This window comes from Lepidochelys kempii, chromosome 2, assembly GCF_965140285.1.
Source record: "Lepidochelys kempii isolate rLepKem1 chromosome 2, rLepKem1.hap1, whole genome shotgun sequence".
Lineage (NCBI taxonomy): Eukaryota > Metazoa > Chordata > Testudines > Cheloniidae > Lepidochelys > Lepidochelys kempii.
Genome location: NC_136381.1, coordinates 122,182,871 through 122,200,638, shown reverse-complemented (window position 1 = coordinate 122,200,638; position 17,768 = coordinate 122,182,871). Strand labels below are relative to the sequence as shown.

Sequence of the window (17,768 nt, the reverse complement as noted above, 5' to 3'; positions counted from 1 at the left end):
GAGATTCAATGGGGTCACTGCAGAAATGCTGACCTAGATATGCAACTTGGTGACACACTTACTCCAAATAGGTCAGTTTTAAATATGTTGATTTAGCCTCAAATGGAATGCTTTTAAAAGCTGGAAATGTGCATGTGCTTCATTATTGATAGCCTTTTTCTACACTGTATCATAACTTTAGTTTTAATTTCTAAATATTGTAATTATAGTTTGTAGGTTGTTCAAAAGGGGCATAAAGAGGATTCAGTTTTATTAATCTACTGTACTTACCCTATTGTCAGGCTGAGAACTAATAGGTGATTTTTGCGTATTTGTGTGTCGGGGAGAACTTGTTTCCCTACTCTGATATTAAAGGTATTTTATGTTGTCCACATTAACTTGAAATCAAGATGCTGATACTTGTACAGTTCCTTAGTGCAAGTGATTCAGGTTAAGCAGTTGATTCTGGACTGTCACTGTACGCATTTTCAACAGGAACTACAGGAGTGAGAGGAGAAAGAATGTAGTAGTATTAAACAGCAAAAAGAAGCAAATGTTAAATTACAAAGGTTGATGGGGAGAACGCCAGAATTTTGGCAGTTTGGACACCTTATACCTTACAGCATTAGTTTGTAGGCAGAAAAGACTGAACTGAGTGGGGAGGTAGAAGAAAAAATACCTTGTATTTCATGCCTTTTCACAAGACATTGGAACTTAAACATTCCTTTTCACATTTTGTGTGGGACTTTTCTTAGCTGTTTGATTAAGTTACCAAGGGAAAATATTAATACCCCTTCCACATAGACCAGTTTATTACCCACTATGCATGTGGGTGCCATTCCACTTCATGAAGAGAACACTGACCTGAATCAAAAAGTGTGTGTGAAGTTTGTGAGGCTATGCTTAAGAAAAGCTAACTTGTCCCACACTCTTGTTACACCTGTTTGAGTCTTAGCCCTAACCAGGAGAGACTATCACTGCAACAAGATGTCATTACAGTTCTCACTCTTCCAAAACAGGACACCAGCAGTACATCTCTATCAGATATCCTGTCTCAAAGTACCTAGTGTTTGATGCTTTTCTAAGGAAGATAAAAACATGTAGTGTGCCCCTATTTAAACTCTACAATACTATGCCTTAGAGAGAAATATGCCCCGGAGCATGAGGATTCAAAACTCCTTTTTTTGCTAGCTAAATTGTAGATGTCATTAGTCACGTAGTACTTAGTACTTGTACAGCACTTTCATGTCTTCAAGCTGTTTTACAAACATGACTATTACAAATGCCCAAGCTGCCTTTTTTAAAAAAGAAAAAGAAAATGAATTGCCTTGTGGCAATGACTTCCATGGATTTATTATACATTCCATACAGAAGTATTTCCGTTAAGATATATTCAATGTGTTGGCTGTTTAGTTTAAATGAGCTGTCCTTCTCCTTTCCAGTAATACCAGAATAAAGGCGGAGGGTGGCTCTGGGCAATTCTAGCTGCTTTGCATTGTTCGAGTGGCATAGAGCAGCCAGGATATACAATGAATATGGCCACAAAAGTTAAAAATAAAAGGTGTAATATTCCGTACCTTCCAGTAATTGGAAATGTCACGTGGTAACATTCTCCTTGGGTTTATTTACCTTCCATGTATGAAATTTTTAATTTGAAAAAGGGAAATTCCCAGACTCAAGCTGCATTAAAATGGACTTAAGGTTGAGCATAAATGTCAGTAACATAGGGTAAAATACATTACAGGATATTGTAATTTTACTGTAAATTCTCAATCTTAACTACATCTTAATACAGCATTTGTTTCTGAATTAAATGGAATCTTCAAATTCTGGAGCACCATGTGCCGGCCAAAATCAGGGACCCTATGTATGGGCCTACTGGGCCTAATGCTTAATCTGGCCTTGATTTGCTATAGTGCCATGTGCTTCCGTTTGGTTGTCTTTTCCAAGGTGATGGAGTTTCATTAGGTCATATACCAGCATTTCTAGTTGTGTGCGCAGCAGGAGAAGTTCAGTTCTACCTAGTACAGTAGAACGTCAGAGATACAAACACCAGAGTTACGAACTGACCGATCAACCACATGCCTCATTTTGAACTGGAAGTATGCAGTCAGAACGGTGTAGGGTACTAGCTGTATGCTGCTTTGAGGATTGTGGGGAGAGATCAAGCATTTATATGGAAATGCACTATTATTTACATCCTAAAAAAATCTTTCATCTTGGTTTCAATACTATAAGTATATTCCAAAGTAAGTGACAGAAATGTAATTAGTGTGTATCCCCATGATGTGCCAATTACAGGGTTAGTCCTGAAGAGCTCAAAGAAATCGAATGTGTTGCTGACTAGTAAAGTAGGTTTGATTGCCAGTTGCGCTTTTATTTTTGAGGTAGCTAAAGATAGTCAAGTAGGTGAACGTTTTTCCTTTGGACTATTTGCTCATTAAAATGAAAGTTGCATGTAATCAAACTCAAATTGTGTCGAGAGACTTCATTTTCTAGACTGAGCATATATCACTAACATGATTTTAAAACTCATGGTACTAAGCATGGCCAAATATAAGGAAGTTTAAAATTTGATTCCAGTTTAAACGGATATCAGAAGTTTGGGTTTCACAGAGCTTTCTAAATACAAATTACCAGTCCCAATTCAGAATGTAGAGGAGGCTAGGACGAAATAAGCTTGTGGCTGAGTAAACTGAAACCACTCCAAAGTTTTCAGGTTGGCATCTCTTTCCAATTCTATTTAGCTGGTCCTGCCCATTCTTGGAGGCTTCTCCATTCTCCTATTTGTATCTGCAGAAGCTACAGTGAGCTTTACTGTTCATACCTAATTTAAGGCTTGAGCAAATTTTATAGTTAAGTGTTTTTTTTGAGGTGTCTGTGTGCGTTGCATACAAGCTGCTCTCTAGTAGCTACTATTCAGAGCCAACCCTGAAAATTATTGCTCTAAACTAGAGGTGGGCAAACTGCAGCCCATGGGCCACATCTGGCCCGAGGACCCTCCTGCCTGGTCCTTGAGCTCTGGCCGGAGAGGGCTGCTGCTGTCCCCCCTCTCTCGCAGCCTCAGCTCACTATGCCGCCAGTGCTCTGGGCGGCAGAGTTGCGAGCTTCTGCCAGGCAGCGCAACTGTGAGAGCCGCCAGCTTGCTCCGGTGCTCTAGGCTGCTCAGCGGCGTGTCTGCTGGTCCTGGTGCTCTCATCGGCATGGTAAGGGGGTGGGGAGCAGTGGAGTTGGATAAGGGGCAGGGAGTCCCGGGGGGCAGTCAGGGGGTGGTTGGATGGGGTGGAGGTTCTGGGGGGGTGCTGTCAGGAAACGGGGAACGGGTGTTGGATAGGCATTGGTGTCCCGGTGGGCCTGGCTGGGGCAGAGGTGTGGATAGGGGTCAGGGCAGTCAGAGGACAGAGAGCAGGGGGGTTTGTAGGGGGTAGGGTCCCAGGAGGGGGCAATCAGAGGATGAGGAGGGGGGGATGGATGGGTCGGGGATTCTGAGGGGGGCAAAAGATGGGGGGGGCAGATTGGGGGCGGGGGCCAGGCTGTTTGGGGAGGCATAGCCTTCCCTATCCGGCCCTCCATACAGTTTCGGAATCCCAATGTGGCCTTCAGGCCAAAAAGTTTGCCCACCTGTGCTTTAAACCCTTGGCCACATATTGGATAAGTCAGAGAAAACAGTAGCACAGCACATGCAAAAGGAAAAATCCTGTATAACTTAGAATATTGTTTGTTACAGTACAATTGTTTAACATTGATGTTATAGCTTTTTATTTATTTTCCAGTGGAAAATAAAAGCCCTGAATGACATTTCCTTGCATTTAATATGGTGATTATGAGATGGTCACTTCTGAGTAATTGGACCCAATTTTCACTGTTCCTCATACTTTGCACCTCCTTGCTTGAGACATTGTTTGCTCTCTGATCACAGAATAGCATAATTTTTTTCATTAAGTAAAAAATACAAGCCTGTTTTACCTCGTGGGATTTTCACTCCATTACGAATTTCATGGAAACAAATCAATACCATATTGAACAGCACCAGGAATAAGATACTTTTTACAACAGCAAAATACAAGCTTTTTCTCTTCGCATTTAGATTGATAGTTTCTTTGATTTTTAAAGCATCTTGTCTAATTTTGACAATTGCTTTTTTTTAAGGTTTTTGAGATTGCTTTAAGTAAACCAGTTTCCTCCATACATAGGCATAGTGTTCAGATAATGCTTCTCTGAAAGTAGAGGTCTAAAAATAAACCCACAGTTTCCTTTTAGTGGTGATTTCAAGTACTGAAACATAAACAAAACCTCCAGTTTCCACACCGGATCTTAACTTCCTTTTTTGTGTACGTATGAAACCTTGAATATTAAGACCTTTAGTCCCTAATAATATCTAGGAGTTCCTGTCTTTGATGGTTTACAGTATGTGTATTCATTGATGACTGTCATAAATATAAAGGGAAGTGTGACCACCTTTCTGTATACAGTGCTATAAAATCTCTCCTGGCCAGAGGCAAAACCCTTTCAACTGTAAAGGGTTAAGAAGCAAAGGTAACCTCGCTGGCACCTGACCCAAAATAACCAATGAGGGGACAAGATACTTTCAAATCTGGAGGGCGGAGGGGCGGGGGGTGGGAAACTAAGGGTTCTGTCTGTCTGTGTGATGCTTTTGCCAGGAGCAGATCAGAAATGCAAGCCTTCCAACTCCTGTTAAGTTAGTAAGCAATCTAGCTAGAAAATGCATTAGATTTCCTTTTGTTTAATGGATGGTAAAATAAGCTGTGCTGGATGGAATGTATATTCCTGTTTTTGTGTCTTTGTAACTTAAGGTTTTGCCTAGAGGGATTCTCTGTTTTGAATCTGATTACCCTGTAAGGTATTTACCATCCTGATTTTACAGAGGTGATTCTTTTACCTTTTCTTTAATTAAAATTCTTCTTTGAAGAACCTGATGGATCTTAAGAACAATAAAAAATCAAAAGGTTTGGGTATGTGTTCACCTGTACCAATTGGTGAGGATTCTTACCAAGCTTTCCCCAGGACAGGGGGTGTTTGGCTTGGGGGGATATTCTGGGGGAAGACGTCTCCAAGTGGGCTCTTTCCCTGTTCTTTGTTTAACACGCTTGGTGGTGGCAGCATAGGGTTCAAGGACAAGGCAAAATTTCTACCTTGGGGAAGTTTTTAACCTAAGCTGGTAAGAATAAGCTTAGGGGTCTTTCATTCAGGTCCCCACATCTATGCTCTAGAGTTCAGTGTTGCTCAAGGAAGTGTTCCTTTAGTGCAAGCCCTAGGTGAAGAGGTTAAAGGCAGAATTTGTGTGAGGGGTGAATTGCTGCTTAGAAAAGCTCCTGGGGAAAGGAATCCTCATGCTAGTCTTTGCAAGCAGTTTACTGCAACTGAAGGGTGTGAAAGTGATCTTCTCAAGAAAGTTTCAATTCCTAACAGCCAGAAATTTTCTGTTGTGAATGGATCCACTGACTTTCCTTTTGAAAGATCCAGTGTGGGTAGCACTGAGAAGGTCTCAGATGGAGTGAAAGCTGTTAAGAACGTTGAACAGTCCTACAACCAAGTGGCTGTGTTTGGCCAGCTTGTTGGGGAGACAAGGTTGTTGAGAGAGGAAATGTCTCCATGCTGATTCTGTAAGTGAACAGTCTGTGTCTGAGATTCAGAGGGGAGACTGGGTAGCTGAGTCTGCAGAGCAGAACAGCTGTGCAGTTAATCTCTTGAGAATGCAGGCGATGTCAGGTAAACGCTCATCTCTAGGCACATTGGATATGACTTGTAGTCTCTCAGTGAACTTAGCATCTAATTCCATGTGGAATCAGAGGTTGGTAAGGGAAGGACAACAGAACTTTGAGTCTAGCTTGTTAGTGAAAATGGATGATTTCTCTTTAAGACAGAGTCCAGCCTTGGAATTGGTAGCAGTGAAGGATCTGAACACTGGTGAACAGGCTCCTGTCTGTCTGAATGCAAATGACCTGACTGACTGGGAGAAGACGACTTGGCCAATCATGTGAAGCGAGCCAAGAGGCTGGGAATGGTCACCCGCAGCCAGGCTAAGCAAGCTGTCACACCTAGCTCTGTTCTGGAGACTTCTACCAGGACCCGGTCAGAGGTGATGGAACCCGTCCCCATACCAATGTCTGCAACAGCAGTAGTGGATACAGTCACAAAGACCCAGACAGAGCCAGTCCTTGACAATGACACTTCCTGGGAAAAATATGCAGTTGAACTCTTTGAGTGCAATGCAGTCAATGAGCCTAGTTTTTGTGTTCTGACATGTCTCCTGAAATAACGCAGGTGAAAAACCCACACTTACCCTTCAAGTTACTACTCCATTTTACCAACAAGATCCATAGGTACTGGAACTGGGGGTGGAGGGGGTGTTCCTGCTGTGCCCCCACCTTAGTGATTTCTGTTGTATTACAGGGTTTACAGTTGGATTCAATGGCTCTCAGATGTCCCCTCCCCCCCGCCCCCCAATTGTTCCAGCACCTCTGACAAGATTTATACTTTCTGTCGAATAAAGTTGAAGTAAGAAAAAAAACTGTGTGGAGCCCATACCATATTTGTGTTCCTGGAAGAACAAAAGAATGATCAAAACAGGTTTGAAAATTGCTGTGTGAAATAAGAATAGACTAGGGTTTAATTGTAATCGTAAAGCACTTAGAAGTGATTCTCTTCCTCTAATAGCTATTGCTGTGTTCTGTGCCTTCAGAGTTGTTAGAGGTTAGTTGCCATTTCAATTATGAACCTCGGTTTTCCAGGGTTTATAACATGACTGTTACCAGGATGGGAGTGAAGCTTTGTATTCAGACCGACTAGACTACAGGTTTCCCCCACCTATTATAATCATTGAGATCTTTACGTATAAGACTCCATAGTACATGACGTGTTTAGTGGTTTGAAGCTTTTAATTTCCTTGTTTCAGTTAAGCTGTGGCTTTTCCAATGGAGGGAAAAATAAAACAAAAAAACTTAGCAACCCTGTGATCCCCTTTCTAGATTGCTGCCTTTAGTTGTTAATATATGTAAAATGTTCCAGCCAAGAGTGAGGACATGAAAAGTGGTCATTGCACATGTGGAATAATTTTCAAGCGCAATCATACATTGCCATCAAATCAGTCCTAATTAGGGCTGCCAACTTTGTAATATTTAAAAACTAGATACTCCAGCAGGAGTGCCAGAACCTCCCCCATCCTGCCTCTTCCCCTGAGGCTCTGCCCCTGTTTGCAAATTCTCCCCCCTCCACAGTAGCTCACTGCTTCCCCGCCCAGTCAGGAGGGACTCACTTGTGGAGCCAGGGCTAGAGTTGCAGCTGCCCGACACAGGTAGGAGGTGGCCCCAGCTGAGTAGGGGCTCATGCGGGTGAGCAGTGCCTCCCCTGCCCACAGTAACTGGACTTTGGGTATCTGGTAAGAAGATCTGACTGGACATTGTCCAGTCTCCTTTTTGACTGGACTTCTGGTCAAAAACTAGACACTGGGCACCTCTATCCCTAATAAATGTGATTCTACAGCATACTTTTGTATATTTAGATATACAAGACTTGCAGATTTTTCTGCTGAGTTAGTAATTGCATGAGGTGCTGTGTACACTGATTTAATATGTGTGGCACCTTTAATATAGAAAGATCCCAAAGTGTATTGCAAAATACACACCTATTTCTAAAGTGCAATCATCTTAGAGAGTTCCAGATAAACCTGTGTGTGTGTGGCTTTTCAGGGGGAGGTCAGTAAAAAGGGAAATGAATGTGGATCCAAATGTTGGATCTGGGCAGGGTATTTGCACAACATGAGGAATTGTTGAGTAGTTTTTAATTTGGGGAATTTGGGTGGTGAATGCATGGGAAGGTAAATATGTCTCACTCGCTCCACTACTTAACTTCTCATCTAAGGGTTGTTTTCCAGGAATGTGAAAAACCATGGAAGTTTGCGCGGAATCTTATTTTATAAGAACAGACCTTTAAAAATCAGGTTAATGGCTCACACGGAAGGTAAAATAGAACCTCACTTATTGAAACTGCAACATTCAGTCTTAAATTTTACTTTATTAATGGTGGGGTAGGATGCCTAGAGCTTCAGATGACACCTTTTTATTCTTTTAAATCTAAAATAAGTAAAAGTGTGAATTAATTTACCTAAAATCTTGCAAGTAACTTTGAAACAACTTGCTAAACACTAACCTTTTCTACGAATAGAAATATCTGGTAATCTATTGTCATCAGAACAGGCAGCAGTTTGATATACTATCCTAGAACAAAACTGAGGTTCTTGGATCAAGAAGCCTAAACAGAACCAAAATCAGAGAGCCCCTTGAAAAATCAAACCCGCAGAAGGGGCGGGGAAGGGAGAGAAGACTGCCACTTGTATCACAAAATGTTCTGTGAATTTACCACTGCAGACATTGCATCAAAGTAAGTTTGGGTTAGTACAGGACTCTGATGATCAAGGCTGAGTGCACAGCTGTGTGGAAGTGTTCCACCATAGGTAGGTTGTTCATCTAGGTAATGGATTTGACGTTTCTCTCAATATCTAATGGAAAGTATGGCTAGAAAAATAATTCTTAAGTAAAAATTCAAACTGAAGTCTTTAATTGTATTTGAGAGAGACCGTTGTGTGACTTCTCCTGGATGGAATATGAGTCAGAAAATAGTGACCTAGCCTTTTCAGCTAGTGCCTTTTCTAAAGATGTCCCTTGTTGGGAGGGTAGGACCCAAGCAAATAAAAATTGTTGGACTCACTAGTAATTTCCTCAACAAGAAGTTGAAAGACTGTCAAGCAATTACTGGAGTGGAAACTACTCCAGCTGAAACAAACTTTTGGTACTGGAGGACTCTGCCAACACAAAATAAATTATAAAAACATGTTCTTATGAAAAGGAATTTGACTATTAAGAATATAGCTACTCCTGATGTCAGAATATTACATCTGTCAGAAGGTGTAAACCAGGGGTGGGCAAACTTTTTGGCCTGAGGGCCACATCTAAGTATGGAAATTGTATGGCGGGCCATGAATGCTCACGAAATTGGGGGTTGGGATGCAGGAGGGGGTGAGGGCTCCAGCTGGGGGTGCAGGCTCTCAGGTAGGGGTGGGGATGAGGTGTTGGGGTGCAGGAGGGTGTTCTGGGCTGGGACCGAAGTGTTCAGAGGGCAGGAAGGGGATCAGGGCTGGGCAGGCGGCTGGGACATGGGAGGTCAGGGGCGCAGGTTCTGGGCGGTGCTTACCTCAAGCAGCTTCCAGAAGCAGCAGCATGTCCCCCCTTCAGCTCCTTCTTGGAGGTGCAGTCAGGCAGTTCTGCATGCTGCCCCGTCCGCAGGCGCAGCCCCTGCAGCTCCCATTGGCCATAGTTCCCAGCCAGTGGGAGCTGTGGGAGCGTTGCTGGGGGAGGAATACGGAGCTCCCTGGCTGCCCCTACACATAAGAGCTGGAGCAGGACATGCCGCTGCTTCTGGGAGCTGTGTGGAGCCATGGTATGCGTGGAGCAGGGCAAGCCCTGGACCCCAGCTGGAGCGCCGGAGTGGGGCAAGCCCCAACCCCCTGCCCCCAGCGGGAGCTTGAGGGCTGGATTAAAACTGGTTCTGAAGGGTGAGATGTCGCCCCTGGGCCATAGTTTGCCCACCCCTGGCGGTGGTAGTTCTGAGTCTTGCAAATATGTGATCAAACTATTATGGAGCATAAGGGATTACTATTTTGAGGCAGAACAGGTGCACAAAGTGCTGGCCTCCAGCCTGGACCCAAGCAGTGAACTCTATTTAAAACTGTAACTGCCAATATTTCCCAAACTAAATATTTTTCATGAGGTTAAAAACTTTTGAGACTACCAATAGCATTTTTTCTTTTGTCTGTTTTCTATCTGTCCATACTCCTTGGACTGAGTTACAGAGAAATGGTCTTCATTTCAATCAGAAAATTACTTTTTCATATGGCAGCTTAAAAAACAACATTAAAGATCAACATCTAAGTTTGTGGCTTCCAGTGGCATGGAATGAATCATGGCTGTCACTCTGAAGACAGATCTTAGAGGACAGTGGTTCACTCGATGTTCCATGGCTTGACTGTCTTGACATTTGAATATCAGCTGTCCTTCATTTTCTGTTTGTGTAGTAGGTAATAGCAATGCCTTTTGTGAATCTGATGCAGTTTGCTGTGATCCATATATTGCATGGCATGGTGAAGCCAGGTAGTTGGTCTGTAGGATCTATGGTTAGGTCTTGATTCTTGACCCCACTGTTCTCCCCTAGTCTCCACCATTTGTGTTTTGGTGATAGTCCTGAGGTTTTGAAACCTTTGGTCACTAACCAGATCGGGTTCCTGTACTAAAAGCAGCATCACCAGTTGCTTGAGATTGTCAGTGGGCGAGTCTGGGTTGGTTATTGCCCGGTTATGTTCTTCTATTATTGCTGCTGCTTTGGAGGGATAGTGGTAAGATGTACGCCAGGATGGAGAAATGCTGTCTTCATTTTCCACCTGTACAACCACCATGGAAAGAAGTGCCTGAATGTGACCTTCCGCAACATCAAACGCAAGCACAAGGATTTCCCAAAACAACTGATAGAGAACTCTGCCCAGATAAATGCTGGGAACGATGATATCCACAAACTGGCTGGGACCAGTGGTGGGTACTGATGCTCACCCCTTGCGGACAGCCTTAACGGTAATCCTCTCTGTAACTGATTATTGCGTACTGGTATCGGCAGGTAGCATATATGCACAACTTGTCTATGTGCAGTTGAACGCTGCTGTTAGAATTGTCACATGAGTACTGAAGTCAACACCAACTGAAAATTACTTAAAGTGAAGAAATTAGGTATGTTCTGCTGTACTCAGTGCACCTGAAGATTACCTAACAAGATAGCATGTTTGGGGATTGTCTACTCTGGGAAACTTACTGCCATATAGCCAGTGATGAGCTGCCAAAACCTTAAAAACTGGTTCCCTCCTCACCCCACGAGTGGGTCATTGCAGTAAAAGTCATGGACAGGTCACGTGCTGTGAATTTTTATTTACTGTCTGTGACCTGTCCATGACTTTTACTAAAAATACCCATGACCAAAATGTAGCGTTAGCCACCATTACTGCATGAGGTGAGTAACTTCTTGTTTTGAGAGTCAGAATCCTGGGTCACTTTACAGTGCAATCTGTTAATTGAGTTTTCTTCTGTTGAAGGCTCTTTTTTTAAAAATGTGTATCCTTTTACTATTTGAATACAGCTTTCAGGAAAGGGGTGGACAGGAGGAAATTTAAATTCACACCTCATGGTTTAAAAAAAAAAAAGAAGTTTCCTGCATAGACAAGGCCTATAACTTTGTCCATACAGCTGGTTCAGTTGACACTCATTGTCAGCAACAGGTATTTTTTGTAGCGTTGCCAAAGCTTTAGAATAAACAGGGCCAGTGATAAGTCCTGGCAAGCTTTGTGATAGAGTGGCATTTTACTGGACAAAGGAAGGCTTTCCTTAAATACCATTCTTTAGATGCAAGGATATCTATTGATTCACAGAGGGGTTTGGTGCAATGGTTTCTGCTGCAAACAGCTAATGATTTGTAATGAAACTAGACCATTTTTTTGACTTTCTCAAAATACTTGGTTTCCTTCAGATTGGATGAGACAGTACTGAGCAAGGAAAATTTTGTGTGCAGAGCATTTTGATCATTCAAGGACACCACTGGCTTTTGTGAACTCTTTTTTAGATTTGTAAGCCTTACGACTGTACAGATACACAGATGGTAGTTTAAAAATGCTTGCGTTCCCTGAGGGTCTTCATATTCTGCTAGTCATAGTTCTTTTCTAAGTAAACTGATTCTCGGTGGAGAATGAGAGAACATTTACTGGCTTTCATTGCCTGATGAGAGAGAGTACTCTGCCAATACCATTATGAATAATGATGCTGGAGTAGAAGCTGCATTTTAATTGCTGTAGGACTGGGAGCAAAAAGCAAATTGACAACATTTAGAACTCATTGCTATGGAGGGGCACGTGCTAATTTTATTGGCACATTAAAAAGGTGGAATAGGATCTAGAATAAAGACTTTCACATTGCCATGCTTGACTCAAAGGAGATGAAGGAAGCATTTTAAAATACTGTAGGTCTGAGTTGCATAACCAGGGTTGGACTATGGACTTAAATTTGATTGAAGATCCTTTATGTTGCTTTTTAATGTATAAAATTGTATCTGGACTGCCATATTACTGTTCCTTTAGGTCTCCTTTTGCAATATTAACGGGGAAAACCAGATTTCCATAAAATCTATTCAGACAGTCGTCTTTGAACCGAGTATAGTTAAGTGTTTTGTTTGCACCCATGTTTTTAACTGCTATCCTTAGTGATCCTGTACCCACCACTGCAAACCTACCATTTTTCTTACAGGGTTATTGCTACAGTCTATTTTACGTGAACAGTAGGCATCGCACCTAGGTCTAGCTTAGGGCAAGATTCAGCTGGCCCCCATGGGTTTTTTCACATTGGAGATTATGAACAGGTCTGGGATCATGATCGTCCTACTTTTTGTATTGTTAAAAGGGGGTGTTTCTCAATATAGATGAAGTTGAGAAGTGTTGGGCTTCCTAGACAGAACAAGTCTGATGCCCTCTCTGTAAACCTGAGCAAAAGCAAACAAGAAAAAACCCCAAACAAACCAAGTTTTTATCATGGTAGTAATTTTAGTTAATCTTAGTTGTGTTTTTTTTTTTTAATAGTTAATGCTGCTGGAGTGTAGTTCTCATTCTGCAAGAAATATTTTTTGGGGGAGGAGCTTGCTTTTGCTGTAATTTATCTTTTCTCTAGAGGGGCTAGGTTGGGGAGGAAATCTAAGGAAATCTTTTATGTTCTTTTTGCAGATTTGATGCAAGGCTAGCTGCAAGGCTTCTTTTTCTTACCCTTTTGTGTGAAGATTGCTCTTGTTGCCTGATTTTTTTTTCTTTAAGTGTGCTATAAATTCATTGCTGTGATTTTTAGCCATGCCTAGAAATGTCCTGTGTCCCCCACTGCAGTAGGCTTTATAAGAATGCTCTGATTTTAACAATCCAATAGCAAGTAAAAAAGTCATGCACAAAGTCTCTTTCAGTCTGGCTTGAGGGAAACACAAGATTTTAAATCTCCTCCTTTACTGTTTAATTTGGAAGCAAAGACATCACTTTAATGTTTACCCAGATTTTGAAGACGAATATTACATATTTTAAAAAACTCACTCTTGAGAGCTGAGAGAACATATTGCAAAGGATTGCTTGGGTTTTTTCCGTATCTTTCTCAGTGTAAATGTGATCCAGGAAATCTGCCCTTGTGTTGCCTACCAGTTTGTGGTAGCAAAAAGAGAAATATTGGAAGGCAATATGTTTATGGTTCATTGAGAACTATGGAAATGAGCTGTTAGATATATATTAATATTTTCCATTGGGATACTAAAATTCATTGTCCTCAGAATATTGCTTCATTTATAAGCCATATACAGAGTTTGATAAGTCAGTAAAATTGACAGTTGTCTGGACTAAAACTTTTTAATATGTATTTTTGCTTACATTTTAGTTTTGTATTAGAGGCATCTTCAAAGAAACCCACTTTGGGAAGTAATTAGGCTAATTGGGAACAGAGCACGCTTACTCCAGAACAAGAGCATCCACACAGAGTTAGTTAATCAGGAATAGTTAGTCTACTTTAAATTCACACCCTATCTTAATCCAAATTAACTTCAGTGCAGACAAGCTGTGTGGGGGAACCCTTGTGGTGGTGGTTGGTGGTGGTTCATACCTTACCAGCCACATTCTGACACTAAAATGGAATTATCACTGTGCTCTTATGCTTGGTTAGAATGGCATACAGATGGCATTTTGGTTAGTATAGAAAAAAGCATTCTTGATCCTTTATGGACCTAAGTATGAAATGTATGGGTACACTAAAACAGATACAAGGTGTAATACAAGGTGAGTAGACAAAATGAGCATTTTGAATGAAAAAACTATACAGAAAACTACAAAACTGTTTGTTTGTAACTGACATTTTCCCCTTGAAGCTTACAATGGAGTTGATCTATCCTACAGTCCCCGTCCCCCCCCGCCCCCTTTGCATTTAAAATATAATGAATGAACTCTACTTCTTGTTCCTGACCCCTGCCCTCAGCCTCAGAATGCAATTGGACTGTGCTGGCTAAGCCTGACTTGTGTGTCTGCATTCAGGGCCATGACTTTGCACAAAAATTATTTTATAACTTTTGAGCTACATGTCATCTTACTTATTGAGCTCTTATCAGATCTCCTTGTGTGGTGTTTATGAATTTTTCCTGTTGTGTCCATTAGATGTTGTTTGTATTTTTATTGGGCCTTAAAAGTATGAGGGCAATAAAAATGCCACTGACCAAATAAAATAACATTGCTGTTGGAATGAATAGCTAATACAATATATGTCCATTTAAGCATCATTTGTGCTACTGTGGAGGCTTAATATGGTGAGATGTACCTCTTCTTTTGATTCTTATTTCTTTAACAAGGTCATCACACAAAGCCCCTTCTCTCTATACAACTCGTGGACCTGCCCAGTGGTAGACTTTCCCTTATTTCTTTATTCATTGTCTCTGGCTCATCTTCACTAGAAAATTAATGTTATGGTTCCAGTAGAGTTTACTCATAACTGTATGTCAAACATAGCATTCACTGACTGCAATGTCCTATCCAACATTCTGCCTGTTCGCATAGCTCCTCAAGGTCTTTTCTAATGTTGAGCTGATTTTCTAGGGAAGACCAGCCTGTTTCTCTGTCCCCATCCCCCTTTCTGCATGACCAAGTGAAAAGGATTTTTAAATAGTTTTGGCAGAAGCTGCGTTGGTGGGAGGCAGGAATAGGGTACCTTCTTTTTGAAGTCTTTTTGCCACAAGGGCCTTATTGATGTATAATGAAGCATGAGTAAGTACAGACTTGTTGCTACTCAACATATCATGTCTGAAACCACGTTAGCAACAGGTGTAAATATGGTGGCTGGTGGTATTTCTTTGATCAACATGGATAGGTATCTTTTTCTTCTGAGGAGTATTAAAACCCCCCAGATCTCAGCATCTCCTTTCTCATACCTCTCTTGGTTACTCTTGGCCATTTTTTCCTCTGAATTGTAGTGGCCAGGGTGGATTTGCAACATGAGCAGCAATAGGCGTGTCTATAAATTAGTAACCTACTTTTATGTTGTTTTTTAATGTGATATGGTAATTTTTCTTTCAATATCCCATCATTAGTACTGCGTTTAAGTGTTTCAGATAGGGCAGGTGGATATGGCACCCTTTTGTGCAGTTGTGCTTTTTTCATCATTCTGGTATACTCCCTGCCTATGGAGCAATAAAGACATCGGCACTGTCTCATTTGCTACGGTTATCCACCCGCAGCCAATCTCTGATCTTTCCCTCAGGTCTTAAAGTATTGCTTTCATTTTTTTAGATGTCTATTTGTGAGGATTTCAAATGCTTCAAGTCTTGTATTAGAAGGCCTGTATTGTACATGTCCGTATGGACTGATCACCAGTGGAGCTGAAGTGGCATTACAACAAAGCAAGGGAGAGTTGAAAAAATAGGGTCAGAATAATTGGTGAGAAAGTTATACACACACGGGCATGTGTACTGACAACATTGACCAATGATTTCTGCTGTGTAAAAAATCTTATCTTGCACTTGTACGTGTAAAGGATGACATTCCCATATTTTAGGAGTGTTAATGTGTTCGATTATCTTATTTTCTAGGTTGCCTCGCAGCGCATAAGCTCAGTGGATCTCTCATGCTGCAGTCTGGAGCATCTGCCTGCCAACCTCTTCTACAGCCACGACCTCACGCATCTCAATTTAAAACAGAACTTCCTGAGGCTAAACCCCAGCCTGTCAACAACTAGAGGGCTTAGTGAACTACAGAGGTAAATAAAAAAAAAGCCACGTGCTTCTAGCCACATCCTCCATTCTGTTCTTACTCACTGTGTGTAAGTTTAGTGATACTTGGTTTGCAGGAACTTCCGTCAAGGTAGATCTGCAAGAGGGCAAAAATGTATATATTTGTGTATGGAAACACACTATGGAGCGATAGATTCTGGTCTTTTTTATAGATAACTAATTTGGAAAATGTGTGTACAGGGATTTGAATGTTGTTCTCTGAATTAAGCAAGCTTTTAAAATCCAAAATAGTTTTCCACATTCACTGCTTTTTCCTTACACACCTGAGCCCAATTTAAATCCATTGATCTTTCACGTGTTTGATCATCAGTGTACTTTTATGAATTGTCTATCAGATGGGTTCTGTTCTTGAGCTGTGGAGTATAAACTGTGTAGGACTTTACGTTACATTCTGAAGCACTTAGACGAGAGGAAAGTGATCAGGAACAGTCAGCATGGATTCACCAAGGGAAAGTCATGCCTGACTAATCTAATTGACTTCTATGATGAGATAACTGGTTCTGTGGATGAAGGGAAAGCAGTGGACGTGTTATTCCTTGACTTTAGCAAAGCTTTTGACCCGGTCTCCCACAGTATTCTTGTCAGCAAGTTAAAGAAGTATGGGCTGGATGGATGCACTACAAGGTGGGTAGAAAGTTGGCTAGATTGTTGGGCTCAACGGGTAGTGATCAATGGCTCCATGTCTAGTTGGCAGCTGGTATATAGCGGAGTGCCCCAAGGATCAGTCCTGGGGCCGGTTTTGTTCAATATCTTCATTAATGATCTGGAGGATGGTGTGGATTGCACCCTCAGCAAGTTTGCGGATGACACTAAACTGGGAGGAGTGGTAGATACGCTGGAGGGCAGGGATAGGATACAGAGGGACCTAGACAAATTGGAGGATTGAGCCAAAAGAAATCTGATGAGGTTCAACAAGGACAAGTGCAGAGTCCTGCACTTAGGAAGAAGAATCCAATGCACAGCTACAGACTAGGGACCGAATGGCTAGGCAGCAGTTCTGCAGAGAAGGAACAAGGGTTACAGTGGACGAGAAGCTGGATATGAGTCGACAGTGTGCCCCTGTTGCCAAGAAGGCCAATGGCATTTTGGGATGTATAAGTAGGGGCATTGCCAGCAGATCGAGGGATGTGATCGTTCCCCTCTATTCGACATTGGTGAGGCCTCATATGGAGTACTGTGTCCAGTTTTGGGCCCCACACTACAAGAAGGATGTGGAAAAATTGGAGAGAGTCCAGCGAAGGGCAACAAAAATGATTAGGGGACTGGAACACATGACTTATGAGGAGAGGCTGAGGGAACTGGGATTATTTAGACTTCAGAAGAGAAGAATGAGGGGGGATTTGATAGCTGCTTTTAACTACCTGAAAGGTGAATCCAAAGAGGATGGATCTAGACTATTCTCAGTGATAGCAGATGACAGGACAAGGAGTAATGGTCTCAAGTTGCAGTGGGGGAGGTTTAGATTGGATATTAGGAAAAACTTTTTCACTAGGAGGGTGGTGAAACACTGGAATGCGTTACCTAGGGAGGTGGTGGAATCCCCTTCCTTAGAAGTTTTTAAGGTGAGGCTTGACAAAGCCCTGGCTGGGATGATTTAGTTGGGATTGGTCCTGCTCTGGGCAGGGGGTTGGACTAGATGGCCTCCAGAGGTCCCTTCCAACTCTATTATTCTATGATTTTATGATTAGTGTCAGGAAAACAAACTAGTAAATTAAATGTGACATCTGCCCCTTTTCCTTTTCCCTACTACCCACTCCTCTAGCAGCTGTGACCTTAATGATTCTGTCTGGATATGACCACTAATATACGTGACTGTTTTCTGATGGGCATAGAGCAAGAAGGAACACATTAATAGTAAGCAGTGTCATTGCGTAGTTGGGGCATGAACA

The 17,768-nt window shown here is 41.9% G+C and overlaps 1 protein-coding gene across 1 annotated transcript in view; it reads left to right on the top strand.

Annotated features, from left to right (window-relative positions):
• PHLPP1 (PH domain and leucine rich repeat protein phosphatase 1) overlaps positions 1-17,768 on the top strand; it is a 216,304-nt gene that overhangs the window by 126,425 nt on the left and 72,111 nt on the right. The window contains exon 4 of the mRNA XM_073332220.2: positions 15,679-15,845. Coding sequence (XP_073188321.1) covers positions 15,679-15,845 — 167 coding nt within the window. The remainder of the gene's footprint in view (positions 1-15,678; positions 15,846-17,768) is intronic.